The 19,207-nt window shown below is 39.9% G+C and overlaps 1 protein-coding gene across 2 annotated transcripts in view; it reads left to right on the top strand.

Annotated features, from left to right (window-relative positions):
- The window catches only part of ubr3 (ubiquitin protein ligase E3 component n-recognin 3), a 42,496-nt gene that overhangs the window by 13,419 nt on the left and 9,870 nt on the right, over positions 1 to 19,207 (top strand). The window contains exons 20-31 of one of the 2 annotated variants that reach the window (XM_031297884.2): positions 379 to 520; positions 824 to 928; positions 1,017 to 1,187; positions 2,822 to 2,854; positions 3,804 to 4,249; positions 5,756 to 5,844; positions 9,615 to 9,764; positions 10,311 to 10,444; positions 11,426 to 11,536; positions 12,072 to 12,272; positions 13,427 to 13,563; positions 16,030 to 16,115. In XM_031297884.2, the coding sequence (XP_031153744.1) occupies positions 379 to 520; positions 824 to 928; positions 1,017 to 1,187; positions 2,822 to 2,854; positions 3,804 to 4,249; positions 5,756 to 5,844; positions 9,615 to 9,764; positions 10,311 to 10,444; positions 11,426 to 11,536; positions 12,072 to 12,272; positions 13,427 to 13,563; positions 16,030 to 16,115 (1,805 nt within the window). The remainder of the gene's footprint in view (positions 1 to 378; positions 521 to 823; positions 929 to 1,016; positions 1,188 to 2,821; positions 2,855 to 3,803; positions 4,250 to 5,755; positions 5,845 to 9,614; positions 9,765 to 10,310; positions 10,445 to 11,425; positions 11,537 to 12,071; positions 12,273 to 13,426; positions 13,564 to 16,029; positions 16,116 to 19,207) is intronic. The other variant, XM_031297889.2, reaches the window with a different exon arrangement.

The following is a 19,207-nucleotide window of genomic DNA, read 5'->3' as shown; positions in this document are numbered from 1 at the left end:
GCCATCCCCACCTTCAGAGTCTGATACCAGCCTCATGTTGCTCATTCACGCTGTTTGAATGTGATGGATTGCCTGTCAGGCTGGCCCTGGTTTTATACAGCTATGATCCCATCTTCACTAATAGAGTGAGCAACTGTGCTGCCCGTCAGCTGCTCTGTTGCATAGACTAAAACCTTTTGTACAGTGGATTACTCTGAAAAATGTAAAATGTCACTTTATCAAACTCTTATTTCTATCATTGTCTTGCTTTATGTGGAAATTCAACCTTTTGTTGCATGTAAGCTAGCACACACCCTTATGGGTGTGGTAATTACTCTGTTCTGTGTGTTACCAATTCTTCCTCTGATATTTTCTTTTCTTGTTGATGATTTTATCTAGTTTAAAACAGTCTGGCATTCACACCGGCAACCCATGGCCACCTTACAAGGAGAGGACTCCTCTGCATCCATGTTATAAAGGCCTAACCAAGCTGTTGCACTGCAAGACCCTGCACATTGTGATATTCACTCTCCTTTACAAGGTGAGCCTTTTAACGACTAGTATTCATGTGGTATAATACAGGGCTTCCCTTGTATCTCAATTCGCTACTTGAGCTAAATTAGAAGTGCTTATTTTTGCTATTTTTAATTGGTGCACATGTAAATATGACTTGGCAATTAATTGATAATGGCATGTTACAAGATATAGGTACAAATGAAAAAAGGCATAATGTAGGAACAAAAAGACAATTAATTGACAAACTATTGTTTAACAACATTGGCATAGTTGCGGGGGATAATATCTGTCTGTTTTCAGTATAAACTAATAGTTTGATATGTTCTAGATATGGATGGATCATCAGAACATGTCGGAGCATGTGCTGTGCATGGTGCTGTACCTTATTGAGCTGGGCTTGGATAACCAGGTTCAAGACAACAAGGAGGATGAGGTGAGATGGATGTTTGAGTTTCAACCACTCTCCTTGCTGTCCAGACTTCTGGTGTCCACCAGTGTCTTACAGGGTCTTATGCTTCCAGGAGCCTTGCATTGAGGAGCACTGCCATGACAGCTGGTTCCCTGGCACAAACCTCCTCTCCAATCTGCACCATGTCATCAACTTTGTGAGGGTTCGGGTTCCTGAGACGGCTCCTGAAGTGAAAAGAGAGGCCCCTCCCAGCACCAGCACTGAAGCTTCTTCCTATGGCCAGGTAAGATGTAGCTCTGCATGTAGGCTGACCGTGGATTTCCACAGGATGCAGAACGTCTGCGGACCGGCTCCGCTGCAGAACGGCTACGTGCTCCGCCGTCCGTCAATACCCACCAGGTCCGGATTTGTTGCGTAACGGCTGCGGCCAGCCGACCACGAGATCTCGCGAGTTCACGTATGTTCGCGCAATATAACAGGATGTAGTTTCTATAAACAGAACCACAAAACCAACAACCGTTTGTTTCCATCCAGGGGAGTAGAGGGGAAACAACTCTGTGCTGTGTTTTCAAGGTGTAGTGCAGGAAAATATGACCCGCCGTGAGCACGGTGTATTTTATTTTGAAAAGTAACCGGATGTTTTATTTTGTTTCTGTGCTCGACTTCCTGTCCCGCACAATCTGAATTGTGCTGAATTGCTGCGGAGCTCTCCGTCGTCCGTCAAAAATAGAAGCTCTGCGTATCTGCTCCGGAGGGCTGCGGACTGACGGAACTGGGACGGAGTAGGGACGCAGACGTTCCGCAGTCAGTGGAAATACACACATTGACTTTAATGGAAACCTAATGACTCCGGAGACGTTCCGCATCGAGTGGAAATTGCCGGTGAGATGGATTACAGTACTATTGATTAGAGTGCGATGTCACTGTATTAAAACAAGTGGAAGTGAAACTTCTAGTGACTATACTGACTCCCAGTTTTTTTTTATTGACTGTATGCTTCCTGCCAGCACAAATGGCACTGAATTAAGCTAGTGGCTGGGAAGGTAAGTGAACATCTAAATGCTCAAGACCCAGATATTTTTCACAGGGGATCTAAGCTAAAAGGCAAATGATTATTGAACTGGTGTCCAAAAATACACTTCAATGCCAATGTTGCTGTGTATCTGCTCGATTGTAAGGCAATTGTCTGCCTAAAGGTTAGCCATTAACACTTGATAAGTGTAGAGCATGCCAGACTGCAGGTTGCTGTCAGTTTTCCGTTCTTTTGGTGTCTTTTTGTCCTCCAGCGGTCAATGGACCAGCGCAGTGCCAGTCAGGCGTGGTCTCCAGTCGTTCAGTTTGGCATACAAAACACACGTTTGTATTATGCTGATTTGAAATGATGGCTCTGTGCGGCAAGTAAACAAAACACGATGTGTACCAACAGCATCATAAACAATATAGATTCATAAACACCTTTTTTACATGGCAAGTAGTGGCTAAATCTAAATAGAAAAGGTGCCGTAGTGTCTCTAACAAATCTGAAAGGCTGTGAAAAGTTAGAATTTGCTCCACTGATATTTGATTATCAGCTGATGGGACTAACATGATACCTGCCGCTTCTTATGCCACTTGTGCTTTCATTCAACTTTCAACTTTTCGCCCTTGCTACTACAGTAACAAGCAGCACGCCGGCACAGCCAAAGGGAGCGTAGGAGCAATAAAACATGTAAACTATAATAATAAAATGAACAAAGAGTGACAATTAGTTCAACATAACATTAGCACATTACAGCAACAAAAACAATCTCGTCACATATTCTTTGAGCTCTACCCTGACATGCGTACGGCTTATTTATCATCTTACATTGTTTGTTTGGTTGCCTTCATACTCATATCACTGCTATTATTGTTTGTTTTGCTGTACTTGCTCCACAGAACTCCAGGCGTCTTACAGGGAATTGGAGAGAGGTAGCTATCTACTTCCTTTTATATAAAAAGGTTGATGGCTTTGATGCCACTAGCAGCTGTGTTTGTCTACTTTTTGTCTTAATCATGAAAGGATTTCTTTGCACATTTGTTTTGTGCTTTTCAAAGGAGGTCTGCCTTGGTGTGTTATGGTGTGTGTTCAATGCTGCGCTTCAGCAGTTTCCCTCCCTCTTGACTGCTGAAACTAATTACATTTGAAATGCAGGTTTGGGTAAACGCTTTTTAACCGCATGTCAGTATGATTGATGTTGCCTTGACTGAGCAATATTTTGTATGTTTATTTAACAGTGCAGCTCAGGTCCTTTTTGTCAGGTCAGGTCATGGCTATCTTTTAGAAGGCTTGTGTTCCCATCAGGATGATTTGAATTTTCCCCAGGAATATGGTTGTTCTGTGTGCTATCAGCAAAGGTATTCATGAAACCACGTCAGCTGAAATTTTATAATGGACATTTAATTTGACTTTTATGTGTATTGGGCTTGTCTGACTATGGTAATGAATCACCCCTCCAATCCGTCAAAGTCCATCAGACTACTAGTGATGCCATTTTAGGAGATTGTGTTTGTGCTCAAAGACAGATCTGCCAAAGCACCCAGATGCAGGTGGAATGAAGGGATGTTGGTCACAAGAGTTTTCTCTTCATCTGTTTGCATATTTTGCTGATGTGATGTGGGCTTGATACTTAAAATTGTGTGTGCTGTGACAACTTTTGTATCGGTGGGACATAATTTATTTATGTACCACATGGGTTTACATTGTGTCCATATAGCTTTAATCATAGGGCATGGTATTAACAGTGACAGACTTGTAAAGGTGTTAGATCACCCATACAAAAACAAAGTTCTAATGATGTTGTAAGGCACAAACTAAAATATTCACCATTCGTACTTTCATATAAACAAATAAATTGTTAAAAATGCTTTGCTTTCTTAGAACCTGCGTGAAGCTCAGGTGTTCAGCCTTGTAGCGGAGCGGAGGAGGAAGTTCCAGGAGATAATCAACCGCAGCAACACTGAAGCCACCCAGGTTGTCAGGCCCAAGAGCTCCTCAACACGCTGGGTCCCACCAGGCACACCCCCTCAGCTGGTGACCGAGATCCTGGAGATCCGGGAGAGCATGCTGTCTCTCCTCATCAAGCTCCACCAGAAGTTGTCGTCCAAGCAGAATTCTCTGTCGGCATCCTGGCTGGAAGATATGGACACGAGCCGTCACACTCATGGCGATGGCATTACAGCCATTGAACGCATCCTTACCAAGGCAGCCATGCGCAGCTGCCAAATCAAGCGTAGCATCCAGGACATTTGTGGAAAGGTGTGTCCTCCTGTGCCACCAAAGAAGAACAGTCCCACTGACAAGAAAACCATGGATAAAGAAGAGAGGTATTTAACATATTCACCACTATGGATTTACATTTACACAGCTGCATATTAATTTTGCTCATTTTCACTTAAAAGCGAGTTATATCATCATTTCTAATTTTATTATCAAGACATTCTATAATTTTGTTAACACTACAAGAATTGTATTACAGTACAATTGCAACAATAGCTCAAAGGGCCATGTCATGTGTGCAAGGATAATCAATGTGTATAGGTTTCCAATCACACTTGTTTTTTTTATATATGTGCTGAATGCTAAAGGTTTGAGTCAAATATAGTGCAAATCAAAGGAGGTGATAATTCTTCACTATCCTCTCAGCCTGTCATATTATGTCTTTTAAAAGCATGGCACAATAAAACCTGTTAAAAATGTGTAGGCTTGCTTCTCTGAATAAGAAATCTGAGTAATATTGTCTGGGAAGTACAGAGTGGCAAGAAGCAAATCTGTATAATACAACTAATATTTATGGGTTGTTTTAAGCTAAATTTACTGAATTTAAATGTATTTTACCAGCTTTTTAATTTTGAAAGAAAAATAATCTACACAATTATCGTATGTGTTGCCATTAACACTGTAGTATACCTTTGCACTACCATTAAAATGGAGTCCATTGGCTGTTTCAAAAAAATCAAACTCATATGTTTTGACTCTCCACCTCACATTCACCCACTAGTCCGTGTCTCCCATTTCCCTCCTCTAATCATGATGGAATGGGCTATAACTGTCTAATAATTGCCTCCTTTTGGGGTTGGCTTCACCCCACAGACAAAAGTAAAGGTAGAAGATCTCCTATTCGCACAAACTAGTGCTGTTTCCAAGGCAACCGTCAGGCAGCAGTGTGGTCAGTGGCGGTGAGAAGTGAGAAGCTGCTGCCCATTCCTCATGCTGGTTGTCGGCACCCCTTAGGCCATCAGTGAAAATTATTGAGCTGTGACGCTCCTGTCAGCATTTGTTTATGTCCTCTTATTAGGGACTTAATTTACAGTCAGCTCTCACCCTGTAAGTCTGCAGAGTGGAGTTCAACCCGCCATATTTCAATAGTTCAATAATTAATAATTTCCAACTTTCACAACACAACCTTGTTCAAATCAGACATCTGCTCTGTATGTAACAGTATATTCTGCTTCATGGAATGAATCTGTTGCACATACTGTGATTGATCAGGGTAAGCATGCCCTGCACAACAAACAATGCTTATTTCCACGTAACTGTAGTGCATTTGGTTAGTGGAAGTGCAGTGATAAATGTTTTTAAATGGAGGAAGTGGGTGCCAGGAACCTATTATCTGGAGCAGTGCTTGTTGTCAGTGTATGTAATCCCAGTTTTCACTTACTGAGTATATCTTTTCTCATGGAAATTATTTCATTGCTTTAATATAATCCTGTCATTAGAGTTTCAATGATGTAAAAGGTCTGAAACTTGTGTTCAGTTGGTTTTAAACTTAAGTTAAATACTGCATATTGCTGCATATTCATCAAATAGTTAATCACTCTTCTTTCTTTCAGACGTCAGAGGGCTAGAGAGAGACAACAGAAGCTGCTTGCTGAATTTGCATCCAGGCAGAAGAGTTTCATGGAAACGGCCATGGATGTTGGTAAGAAAAGGCCAGCTCATCTTTTTTGCCAACTTGTTGCCTTAGTTTTATGGTCTTAGAGTTTTAAATTACTAACGCATCATTCGCAGCAGCCACTGCCCAAATTCTGTTTGCAAACAGTGTGTTATCATGGCAGTATGCTCTGTGAAAGCAGGAACACAGCAGCAATGGGGCACACAAGCTTTACTTGGCATACTTACTGTAACGTAGTTGTAAATCCAAGCGCAGTATTCAGTCTACTGTCTCTACCTTAATGCTGCACAGCCGAAAAGGCAAGCCAAGAATAGTTAATGTATTTTTTTTGAGTTGCTGACTCCCCATCGTTGCATAACACATGCATAAGGTAATGTGTGTGGTGGAGGTGCTTCACAAGTGCACCTTCACTTCTCCTTTGGTTCTAATCCAATGAGTTTTAAAACATGCAGTGTGTTAGGACGGTCACTAATTGTGAGGCAGAGTGCTCATTGTCAAGTTTGAATTTCTTGAAAGATATGATATTAGAGATATTTGTTTTGTTATCAGTATAATAGAGAAATAAAACATTTCTATGGACTGTCGTTTATTAACTGTAGGCCTCCAAAACTGACTAAAATGTAGAATGAAAATCTGCAATTTTCACAGAGCACAGTTTTGGATATTTATTCCTTCAGCAACAACTGAGTACAGTGGCAACAACCTCTGAAAGAATGCTTATGCTTACCAAACTGGGTTTGCTCTGACATAGGTGTACAAGACCCTTTTTATTAAAGCACAAAACACAGTAACACTTTTTGTTTGAAGGACATCTTGCTACTGTAGCCCTTGAGGAAAAGCGCTGTTGGCTGAAATAAACATATCATTCCTATACCTTTTTTCATTGGGGCAAGGTGACAGTGGGCCGAGTCTTTGCTTGTGGTCTCTGTAGGCCTGTTAGGAGAAATTGAGAGGAGAGCACTCCTATGGGAGTGTGGGTGGCTGCTGGCTGAGGGCACATAGGATCAAAGCACTAATAGTGGGCTGGACTCCCAGGGCCCACCTTGACACAGCATGGTTAGTGAATGAATTATAGCTGCTGTGATCAGACGGACCATTCCGGCAGGACTCTATTATGACCTCTTCTGCACACTTCCTGCTGAGCAGTAACTTTAGTTGCTTTACTTCAAACTCACTGCTGGCTTTGCATCACCTGTACCGATTTAGATGGGATGTGAAGATGACAATTTAAATCAAGTGAATGCAGTGTAAGTTGTTTGCAGATGTCTTTAAATGTGCCTGCAATATAGCATTTGGTATTATTTTCTTCAGGAAGTATAACATAATTGGGGTATTTCTCCTCAAGGCTGCCATTCTCCTGCACAAGAGGTCTAATAAAATTGGCCCACATCTCAGTAATCTCAGATTACATTTCAGTAATCAAGGTCGTAGGATTTCAAGACGTACCATGTCAAAGGGAGCTGGACTTGCTGTTTGCTCTTGAAGTCTGCCTTGGAACCACATTTTGTCATATAATAAACCAAAGGTCACTAAAGACCTTGAATTATATTTAGGATATTAGTAACTTATGTTCTTATTTTTAACTTTGTATAACTTCTGTGTCATTGGTGTGGCTGATGCAAAAAATTAATCTTAGATGAGGAATTTAATCCAAGAGAGGCAGACCGATAACCTGTATACCCGTTTTTGTTATTCATTCATCTCTACTAGGTAACAAAGGGTCAATTTCATTGTCATTACTTTGTTTTATTTGCCCACCTTTTGAGATATTTTCTAAGATTTTCGCCTCCTTTCCCTTAAATATTTTTTTATTGATCTTTTTTGTTGTACTCATAGCAATGAAAATCTGATTTTAAATTCTAAACAGCAATGTGTCTTTCTTAAATCACTGTCCCTATTACTCAGAATAATCAACAGAACTCACTGAGAAGAGTTTTCATTGTATCTTTAGATATAGTCCCAAGAGTAACCTGGATGCTCTTTCTAGAAAATGTTGCAGTTGAAATTTTAAATGTCATACTTCAGTGCACCACCGGCAGAAATCTCAAAGACAGATACATGAACAAACACCTGAACACATACCAAAGTTATCTAAAAGGAGATACTCCGTGTCATCATTAACCTAACCAGCATTCTTTAAGAACAGACAAATGTGACAAATAAAATATGACAAATTAAAAACCTATTCAGTGCGAACAATACTTTTAAAAGAGTATTCAAAAATGTATGCAGTAAGAGGCATAAAACAGCAGCACACCAACATTTAGTGTGTCCTTGTCGTCTTACCTTTCTCGGTGTGTTTGTTGGTTGGTGACTTTATGTGCTGGGATGGCCTGGGGCTAAAGCTGTGGTGTTGACATCTAATGCATCTTTCATTTCCCCAGGAACACAGTGACCTCTCTTGAAAACATATTTTCCAAAAACGCAATAATTCCATTTCCAACATAGCTTGACATTTGTCCACAATATTTAATTGAACACGGTTCTTAACATTTAAAACTAATTTCACATCAGTAATTAATTTCTAGTGCTGTGCCATCATGCAGATGCAGGGGTGGAGAGTAAATGTATGCATGTCCCCAGTAGGTTACATTCTCCATTCTTCATCCCATGACTGATTGTAGTAGGGAAACTACTAATAGGAATTATTGAAAATACCAAAAGATCAGTCGGAAGTATTGTTCTTAGAATCGGTTATTTTCAGCGTAAATTAGAAAGGAGTAGTGTTGTGCAACTGAGTGTCGTATTTGTCGCCTCAGTAAGAACATGGCTTGCAGTCAGGGACCTCCCTACATCATGGGTTGTTACCTCAGTTTCTGATCTACCTAAAGGAATGCCTTTCAGACCACATTACCTCTAAGTGTTTTTGTTTCTCACACAGTTGGATGCTTTTCATTCAAGCAGAGGTGAATGTAATGCTTACACATCATTGAATATGAATGATACGTTATCAGAATTCTCTCAAAATTGCTTATCCAGGTTTCTAGTAATTATTTGCCTCAGCTGTTTATGTTCTAAGTTTGAAAGTTTTTGTGGGGAAGCTTTTACAAACCTATATTAAAGCAGCCATATTATGCTCATTTTCAGGTTCATAATTGTATTTTAAGGTTGTACCAGAATAGGTTTACATGGTTTAATTTTCAAAAAACACCATATTTTTGTTGTACTGCACCGCTCTCTCACTGCTGCAGCTCCTCTTTTCAGCTGGTCTCTGTTTTAGCTACAGAGTGAGACCTCTTTTCTTCTTCTTCTTCTGTACTATCTTTGATTGCACTCGCACATGCGCAGTAGCTCAGATGTAGATCATGTCAGCTAGCTAGCTCCATAGACAGTAAAAGAAAGGCTGTTTCTACAACTTCGGTCAGTTACAAGGCAGGATTAGCTGGGAGACTTCTAAATGAGGGCGCACATGTAAGTAGTTCTTTTGTAGATTATGGTGAACTTGTGTGTGTTGTAGCAGTGCTTTGCTATTGAGAACGAGGTAGCATGCTAGCGTTAGCATTAGCGTTAGCATTAGCGTTAGCATGCTAACGCTAACGCTATGAGCTAATGGTTGCGGTTAGCCTGCTCGTTTCGGCTTGTGACGTCACAAGCCGTGCCGATTTTGAACAGCTCACCCAGAGACTGAAGGCAGGACACATTCAGAAACTGTATCTCACTTAAAACAGCATGGATGGATTTTTTTCAAAGTTTGTATGTGTGTGGAAGCACCAGAGACACGACATAACACCCCAAATCCCAGAAAAAGTGATTTTTTCATAATATGGGCACTTTAAGATTTTTACTTTTGGTACTAGAATCCCCTGACACTGAGGCAGCCATGGACCTAGGAGCGTCTGAAGTGATGGAGTCCGAGGTTCTTTATGACTGTGTGATCTGTGGCCAGAGCGGACCCTCCACCGAGGACAGACCCACTGGCCTCGTAGTCCTCCTCCAAGCATCCTCAGGTACTGCATGTCCCATCATTCTCCCCTTCCATTCTCGGATGCTAAAATGAATAACTTCACCTGCATTTGTTTACTGTCTTGGTTTGGAGTACAATTTAAACAAGCACACATGATTATTTTATTTCTCTGTTGGAAATGTTGTATTTTAAACCAAAACAGTTATTCATAGCACCTTTAATCCACCCATATTGGAAATCATATTTTTAATAGGTGGGTTAACTATTTTTTTAATTGGTTTAATTATTCTTTCATGTTGATTCCTTCTCACTTGTGCATGAAACCTATCATTGTAAGGATCACTCACTGAAATTGTGATGGCTGCTATTCACTATTTTTGGATATTTTGAAATCTAAATGATTAATCAAGAAAATAATCACCAAATGAATCAATTATTTGTAATTAATCATTAGTTAGTAGCCTTAATAATGTATGAACTCTGACCACAATCTCAATCCTTGACTTTTATGTATGAATACCAAACAAGTTAGACAGATTTATAGTCCTCACATCATAATTCATAACTGACATCTGTGATTGGATTTCAGTGCTTGGGCACCGCTGCAAAAGCAAAGAGGCTAAGAAGCTACCGACTAGTGATGAAGAGCACATCTACGCTGCAGACACGTGTGGAGTGGCTCATGATGTCAGGCTCACGCTCATGCAACAGTTCTTCAAAGATGTAGGTGTCAGAAAATATTGTCAGCTTTACAGAGGACAGGAAAAAGGCCAAAAACACTTAGAGCACTATTAGCGATACATATTTTTGTGTGTTAAAATTACAGCTCTACCATCTCTAATAACAAGCTATTTAAATTTATTGACATTTAGTTTATAATGTGTTCAAGTCAGCAATGTGAGCATCTGCACTGCTGAAGTCCCTTTAAGAGACTGTAGGATGTTGGATTGTCTTGTTATAGAATACATTTCTTAAATGCTTGTGTGTTTTTTTTTTTTAAAAGATTCTTTTTTGGGCATTTTTAGGCCTTTATTTGACAGGACAGCTGAAGACATGAAATGGGGGAGAGAGGGGGGGAATTACATGTAGCAAAGGGCCGCAGGTCGGAGTCGAACCCGGGCCCGCTGCGTCGAGGAGTAAACCTCTATATATGGGCGCCCGCTCTACCAATTTAGCTATCCGGGCGCCCAAATGCTTGTAGTTGACTACCACTGGTGGTTGCATTATAGACCAGGCTGTCACGTAAAATCACTTCAAAGACATTGTGTGACAAACTGCAGAATAAAAATGCATATACCAGTAGGCAGCATTTCCACACAAAAAAATTCAAAGACATCACTAAAAAGTAAAACCAAAAAGCGTCATTAAAAATTGCTTTGACTTAGTTGCTTTCATTTGCTTCTCATGCCAATGTTGTGTATTGATTAGCTTGCAACACAACTCCAAACCAAAAATGATTACACTAGTTGAATTGGATATAGTCTAATAAAAAGCAGGTGATTCACTCATGTAGTCTAATTGTCCGTTAAAAGACGCTGGCTTTAAAATACCTCATCAATAGGTTGTTTATTGTAGTTTGTTAATTCACTTTGAAGAATATATGTATCAGCACCACAATATAAACAAAAGGTCTAGAGGGTTGAATGTCTGAAGACATATTTGCATACTCTAATTGATGTGGTTTTTCTCTTGTGAATTCTGCAGAGCTCTTGTCTGCAGTCTGTGTCAATAGGTTGGGATGGGGGCGTCTATGTTCAAACCTGTGGACACACTTTGCATATAGATTGTCACAAGTCATACATGGAGTCTCTGAGGGTAAGACAAAGCTTGACCTTATGGAATTATTAGTCATCTAATTGCAGTAGTTATTTAACAGACAATCAATGACAATTGATTCATTATTAAAGTCATTAGTCAAGTGAATATACCCAACATTTCCTAATTAGACCTATATAATGTGAGAAGTTTCTTACTTATCTGCTTCTTGCTATAATAAATGTAATACCTTTGCATCTTTTGACCTATGATTGTAAGACAGCAAAACAATGGCATTATTTTTTAGCTCTGGTAAATGCATATATGAGCGCAAGTCCTTTTTTTTTTTTTTTTTTTTTTTTTTAAGAATTGCTAAGACTAAATGTTGAATTGATGAAAAGCATTGGAGTCTTAGATCCACTGTTCATTAATGTTTTCCTTGTGTAGATGCAGTATGGACTAAAGACTATATATTCAGAAATTGTGCAATCCTACCTGTCACGTTCTACTTATAAAAGGTCGTGTGCCAGTTGCCTCTTTCGAGTTTTGAGTTTAGATTGTATAGGTCAAATTTAACTTTTATGTGTCTTTTCAGAATGACCAGGTCCTCCAGGGTTTCTCTGTTGACAAGGGTGAATTCACGTGCCCACTGTGTCGACAGTTTGCCAATAGTGTCCTTCCCTGTCGCCCTGGGCGGGAGACAGAGGCTGGTGCCTGGCACACACCCACAAACAAGAAGACATTTGTGCTTGTAAAGGAGGTGGAAGATCTTCAGGAGAAACTTGGCCCGTTCCCAGTAAGTTTTACAATACAGCCAGGAGTTTATCACTAAAAGCATCATGTATTTCAAACACACTGTCAACCTATTACTGGCTGGTGGTAATATATATAAGCTAAAGTTATCAGCTTACTCCAAATTGTAGGGAGCGTTGAACTTTGATGCAGATGGAAACAGGGCTGTTCTATATAAGAGAGACGGTTCTTCTAGTGGAAAATTCATCAAGGGCCTGACATTCTTGAAGAAACTACCAGCGGCACAATTTTGTTACTTTGTTCTAATTTATATCTTTTCCATTTCCAGTCTCATGATTGGCGGAATGCTATATGCTGTATTGATTTGCTCCAAATGACATAAATTTCCAGATCAAAAAATTACTCTGCTTTACACCTTCTGTAGCCTTTATTAAACACAGTTAAGAGGTTAAAGGACTACACTAATGTCTTTGCCTGTTTTGCCATAATTATTACAAATCCCATATTCTTGATCAGTAAAATAACCATTTTTACATCATGGTTTAGTGTTGTATTTGGATCACGGTCTCTAAATGAGACAACGTGATCATTTAGTCTCCTTTCATTGTGTTCAGATGTGCTATTTTTGCAGTTCTAAGTGCAGATTGATTCAAAATCTCTACATGGCAATACCATGCAATTATTAAGTCACTTTGACAAACTAAAATTATTATTATTAATTAAAGTTTTGTGAAAGGAAGAGCTGGAAACTGCTTTAGTAAAAGTTACGAATGGCCATTTTTCTTTGACTGTATGTTCCTGTATTACAGTATGCTGTCTGCAGTCTCTTTGTGAGGCAAATAGCTGCGGCATTTTGATGCTAGAAGCTCATTGTATCAACTATGCCTAATTTCAGTTTAAACTTCCTATGGAGGATAATAAACAAGAGAAGGACATGTCTATAAGATACATTGTACTAAGTCACTTTGTCTCACCTTGCTGATAGCTTATAACAGAAAAGCAAGTACTGTTATTAGATATGTTTGATAACACCCTGTTTGACATTTACTCAAAGTCTCCTTTTCCAATGTAATGCATTTTCTTTTGCCAGATCTTGAATTGTTTATGTAAATGAAAAATGTTTTTCTTAGCTTGGGTTAGCTTCCCAAAATCCATTCAAGAAATCATTTTGACTTAATTCTATTATTTATTTTTTAGACCGAATCCAACTTGAGTAAAGAGATGGAGCTGGTTATTAAAGACATCAAGAATACCACCCAGAAGAAATACATGGACTACGGCAAGAACCCTGGCTCCCCTGACAATGATTTCCTCTTCATGTACTCCGTGGCAAGGTGAGGCTGTGGACAGTCAAACTGACTTTAGATGGGGCTAAGCTAATAGAACCCTCCTTAACAGTGATTATTTAAGTTTTACATTAAATGTGGTTCACAACTTCTTTGAGGAGATAATAAGGCGTGTAATCACTCGAGTGTGGTCTGTTCCTTTACTAGGATCCTGACAAAATATTACCTCAGAAGTTGTTGTGCATGTGTATGTGTGTGCATCAGTGAGTTATGAGCAATGACTTGGTCATATTGGGTTATCTCTTAGCAAGTCTTTGTCTACTGCCCTCTGTGTCTGCAGTCCTTGAACTTGGAGGTCCTCTTTCTGCACCACCTCACACATTTTTACACACGTGCATATACCACTGACTGCTGAGACCAGTGGGATTGTCTGCCCTTTCTTTCGCTTGTCTGTAATGCCAGTTCCTCAGCCTGAATAACAATGATTGCAAAAAGACAATAGTGCCCTTTCTCAGTGTTAGTCTTACTTTGTTAGCATTTTACTCCAGGAAGGCGCCTTGAAATGGAACTGAAATCCAATACTGCAGTTGTTGCATAACACTTGCACCAAATATATGGATTGGGTTGCATTTTTTAAAACTTGTTCAGGGAGCAGTGAAGGTGTGGTTGTTTTTTACTTCACACTTGTCATTATATTGCTGCATTGGTCCTGGAAGTAGCATTAGCAACTTTGTCACTCTAGGCCACAGTAAAATGGTTTTGACTCTTGCTCTATCTTCACTTATTAGGTCTGACTGAGTATGGATTTATTCCACCTCCTCTGAATTAATTTTAGTACCACTGGTCTTTTAAGTGGTCCTTCACACAATCCCTTTACATTAAATTGTTGTGGAGCATCTAGGGGTGAGCTAGTGGTCTAAGACGCATATGATGCAACTGAGATGTTCCAGTTGGGCATCTCACCCTCCCCTCACCCTCTGGCGAAAAGGCCAGAAACATAATCTTGAAAAAAAAAAATTGCAGTCCTTTCTCAGGTATTTGTATCTTCTCAACAAATTGGTCACAGGTCAGAGAAATGACTGGCTTTCAGTTCACCTTGGGGTCTCTTAACTTCTCGCCACTCCCATTCCAAAAACTCTCCCCTTCCTGGAGCGTAACCATTCAGACCTTTTGCCCACCCAACGCTGTGGTTCCCTCAGCCCTCCACCCTGAACAGAAAGATCCCCTGAGTGTGTCTGGATGCCTGTTGGCTCTCTGAAGTTCAATGAACAGCGCAAATTGCCTGAGGAGTGGAAAATTCCTTTGTCACAGGGGCACTCTTATCAGCAAAAGCCAGATGGAGCTTCACCGTGGTTGCATTATCTATGTGAAATTGCTTTTTCTCCCAGGAAAACCAAGGATTTGCCCCCACCTCTCTGGCCCATAGAAAGAAAAGGCTGGTGGTGAGATGAAAACGGGCCCAGATCAATCTTATTTTAGAAATACCTATCTGTTTCACCATCTATGTACTTTGTTAGAGCTTTTAGTTAATTTTTTCACTGTTTTGGTATTGGGGAATTAAAATTCAGGAGTGAAGTGTGTTTGGATATGCATGGAAAATGCACATTGGGGATTATGCATGACTTGTGGTTGGAACAGTTTTTATGCTAATGGCCCAGTTTGTGTAAAATCAGTCTTGGAAAGCTGTCAATTACTCGATACGGAATTGCTGCTGCAAAACAGGAACATTAAATGGCAAATGGCTTGACTAGGCAGCATCTTTCATCTTCCTAATCAAATTGGTAAAAGAGGTAGGCTACTTAACCCAAATCTGAATATGATCATATACCAATACCTCCATCCACTCTGTCACACATGCACAGTCTCTGCTTTAATGGCTGTTTTCTAAAGGAATACTGCACACAAGATTGATAGTTTTTTGTGTCACTGACCATCCCATGTCACCTGTAATACATGTCAAAGAACTTTTTACTTGCTTGGTCGATTATGGAGATGTTTTAAACCAACCGTATAACTTTTAGAAAAATAAACCTATTTACCAAACCAATTGTGCTCTGTAATGCACATCTGTTATAACTTTAATACATAGACATATATTTTGACAGAAATATTTAGATGTAAACATTTCCAAAAACCCTGTAATGTACAACTGCGTAGCACACTTGGGCCCACTTGAATAACCGCTTCCAACTTGTTCTTTGGCAAGAAGTCCCACACATTGGTTAATGATTCACTTTTACTGTGTGCATTAACATTACATTACATGTCATTTAGCTGATGCTTTTATCCAAAGCGACTTACAGTTGCTATATATGTCAGAAGTCGCACACCTCTGGAGCAACTAGGGGTTAAGGGTCTTGCTCAGGGACACATTGGTTGATGTATCGCAGTGGGAATTGAACCCAGATCTCCCACACCAAAGAGGGGGGCGTGTGTGTCTGTCATATGCACCTGTTTAACTGTATTCATATGTGTAGCTGCTACCTCATAATAGTCATGGCTCTGTCTTCTCAGGACCAACCTGGAGTTGGAACTTGTGCACCGGGGAGGAAACTTGTGTTCTGGAGGGGCCAGTGCAGCCGCCAAACGCTCATGTCTCAGTAAGTAGTTACTCCTATACATCTTTATCTTTTATATCAATACAATTTCTCCTCAAAATCGTATAACTTCACAATGTGTAAGTCTGATGCATTATTTCAAGTGGAATACCTTTTTTGGTCCCTTTTAATTTTATGCAGAGTTTTGATAACCTGACTCCGCCAGATGGATTGCTTCGCATTTGCTCGGCATATCCATCTGGGAACTGTCCGTTGGAGAACTTTTGGGAAGGGGCGAAAATACTGGTTAGCTGATTGGATAAACCATCTGTCTATCGTCACCTATGTTACCACCCATTTTCTTCACGACTAGCGGAGCCAGTTGATATATCAAACTCTTGCCGAAACCAGTCGGGAGAAGAGCAAAAACATCTTTTCCTCCGAGAAAAGCCTCCAGTGCCGTTTTTTGCTCTTCTTTCAATGAAGGAATACTTTCTAATTTGGATAAAACTTGCGCGAAAGCTACGCTCATCTCATCCGTGGAAGCCGCTATGTTGTTTAGACTGAACAGTCGCTTCTCGTTGCATCACACCTAAACCCGCCTCAAAACCAATGCTGATTGGTCGATAGGCGAACGGCTCCAAATTTTCTCTATCTCAAGATGCCAGACTGATCTGCGAGTGGAAAACTGGAGCTCGCGAGATCAGGTCAGTCTCACGAGGCTAGAGTTTTGACTGTTTAACCATGCTTTGTCTGTTGCTTTTCAGTGACCTGCAGTGTTTTCACTGTTTAAAAACAAAATGGTGTTGTGGTGCTATGTCAGATGTGTTCTGCTGTTAGGTTGACAGTTATAGTAACATGTGTTAATGCAGGGAGCTGTATATATTTCCCATGAGCCCCTGTCTAATAAAGTGTCTGACTTGAGATCAAACCCTTTCTTCCGTGTTACAGCTGAACCATTAAAATCAAAAAATCAAAGGGTCGCTTAGCAATGGCAGGCAAGGATAGATGCTGTCCCAGGTGAGCTGTTGGGAGCAGTCGGGGTAAATGAAGCAGACAAATGGGTCAAGTGCTGTTTTAGTTGATTGTGTCATAGCTGACAAGACCATGCATCAAGGGGAGGATGAAAACTGGGATCTTAGTTCCTCAAAGACAAAGCTGAACATCAACCACTACCAGCATTCATTGTATTGTTGACTGATTAAAATCTTACTAAATATTTCTGCATGAAGGCTGGGATATTGCAAAAGACAGTGTATATGAATGTGTCAGAGTTAAGATTGTTGTACAGACTACACCCCATTTTCTGTTTTGTTTAATTATTCTGTCAAAGTTGGGGCTGCTGCAGTGAAATGGCCTGTCATCCTTGAGTGGCTGAAAAGAGATTTCACACTGGAGGTTTGCCATTTTTTAGCTACATTAACCACGTAGCCATGCCGACAGCCAAATTTACTCAGATGCAGTACATTAGTGTTCGTTCTTCTTAGGGAAATGGATTTGAAGGAAAACGGCAGACGTGTGCTAACTGAGAGCTCATGGGGTTCCTAAGCCTGTTTCCCAGTAGGCACTTTTTCTGTTCAGCTGATGAGGATATGATAGACCACAGAGGCAAGCTGCCTGCAATTCCCTTGAAAAGGGCTAAATCAACTCTATTGAGAGTCAGCCTCCAAATAGCATGTCATTGGTTCATTTAACTGCAAATATTTGAATCTTGGGGACTATGTGGCTGCTACTGTGTAGGAGTTTAAAGGCAGTTATTAATGTTGACCTCAGTCATGCAAACTTGCAGTACTTGGTGAGTGCTGAACAGCTGTATTTGCATTATTTAACCCCCCTCATTCTTTTGTGTAGCTGATATTATTTTACATGTAGACCACTGTATGATGACCTGCCCTGAAAGGACACATGCAATTGTCAAATATTTGCAACAAAAAAAACACACATTCAAATTGTATTCAGTAAAAAAAGTGTATGGTGATGGAGGACAGGCCTTTTCCATGAAATGAAAGCAATATATGTCACAGTTTGAAAGGCACAGGTTTAAATAATTAAATGAATGACTGTTGAATTCATCCTCATAGTTGAAGACTCTCGCACAGAGGGCACCTGTAATTACTCTAAAATGCTTCCTCGTTCACTTTACTATTTTCTCTTTTCCTTTTGTTGCCCAGTGTCTTACAGTTTTCCCAGTAGTGTAGAAAGCAGAATAACACATGTTGTTGTTTGATTTATAGCAACTTTGTCAGAGCAGACTTATTGTAACCTTTTAGAAAATGTTTTCGCATTCTACGACACCAGTGTCTTTGAGTAAGCTCTTCTAATGGACTTTTAATGAAAACAAGCTATTTTACTTTAAATTGGTTTGGCAGGACAGCTGTGATCAAATATTGGACCTGAAACTTGAAATAAGCCTTTTCCATCTGTATATATTTTGCAATTTTATGACAATAGCAGGAAAAGACATGCCTGATTTTATTCACCTCTTCTCTATTTCTCATTTACTATTTCTCCCTTCCCCTTCCCTCCTGGTGAGTGGTAGTGAGGGAAGAGAGGAAACAAGCCGTAGAAAGGACAAATGGGATGCAACGAAGGACTGACACTTTGCTTTCTTTATGTCTTTATTTACCTGTAGAGGGCAGTGTTGCATTAAGTATTGGCAGTTCACACAAGTCAAGTAGCAGAGCTGATTATTTGAAGCACTTTTGCAGCATTAGAGCATCATAATTCCCTGGAAAACTAAATAAAATAGGATTAGTGTTGCTTATTGAAAAAGGTTTAGGTTATACAGAAGGTTGTTGAGTTCACCTGAAGATGAAACTGATCAGTTTAGTGCCGCTGGTTTCAAACACTGTTGATATGTGATTTAAATCTATTGCTCTTGTGCTCTTTTAATTTCTGGCTTTTAGAGGAGGTAGATTGAGTTCATAATCAGAATACATTGTTAAATAATTTTCTAAATTAATAAGAAAGACAAGGACCTTTCTTCACTTTGGAATATATTACATCTAAAATGACTCCCTGTCTTTTACCCATGTTGTGGTTTTCTATAATGTCATAAATTTTGGTACTTGTAACAGGTTTGCTCTGGACAAAGACAATCAAGGTTGTAAATTGTCCTGCTATTAAAAGCTAGTGTGTACACGAGAGATTGGGCG

Source organism: Sander lucioperca, chromosome 8 (assembly GCF_008315115.2).
Source record: "Sander lucioperca isolate FBNREF2018 chromosome 8, SLUC_FBN_1.2, whole genome shotgun sequence".
Taxonomy (NCBI): Eukaryota; Metazoa; Chordata; class Actinopteri; order Perciformes; family Percidae; genus Sander; species Sander lucioperca.
The sequence above is the reverse complement of the archived record's forward strand: the minus strand, read 5'-3'. Positions and strand labels throughout refer to the sequence as shown.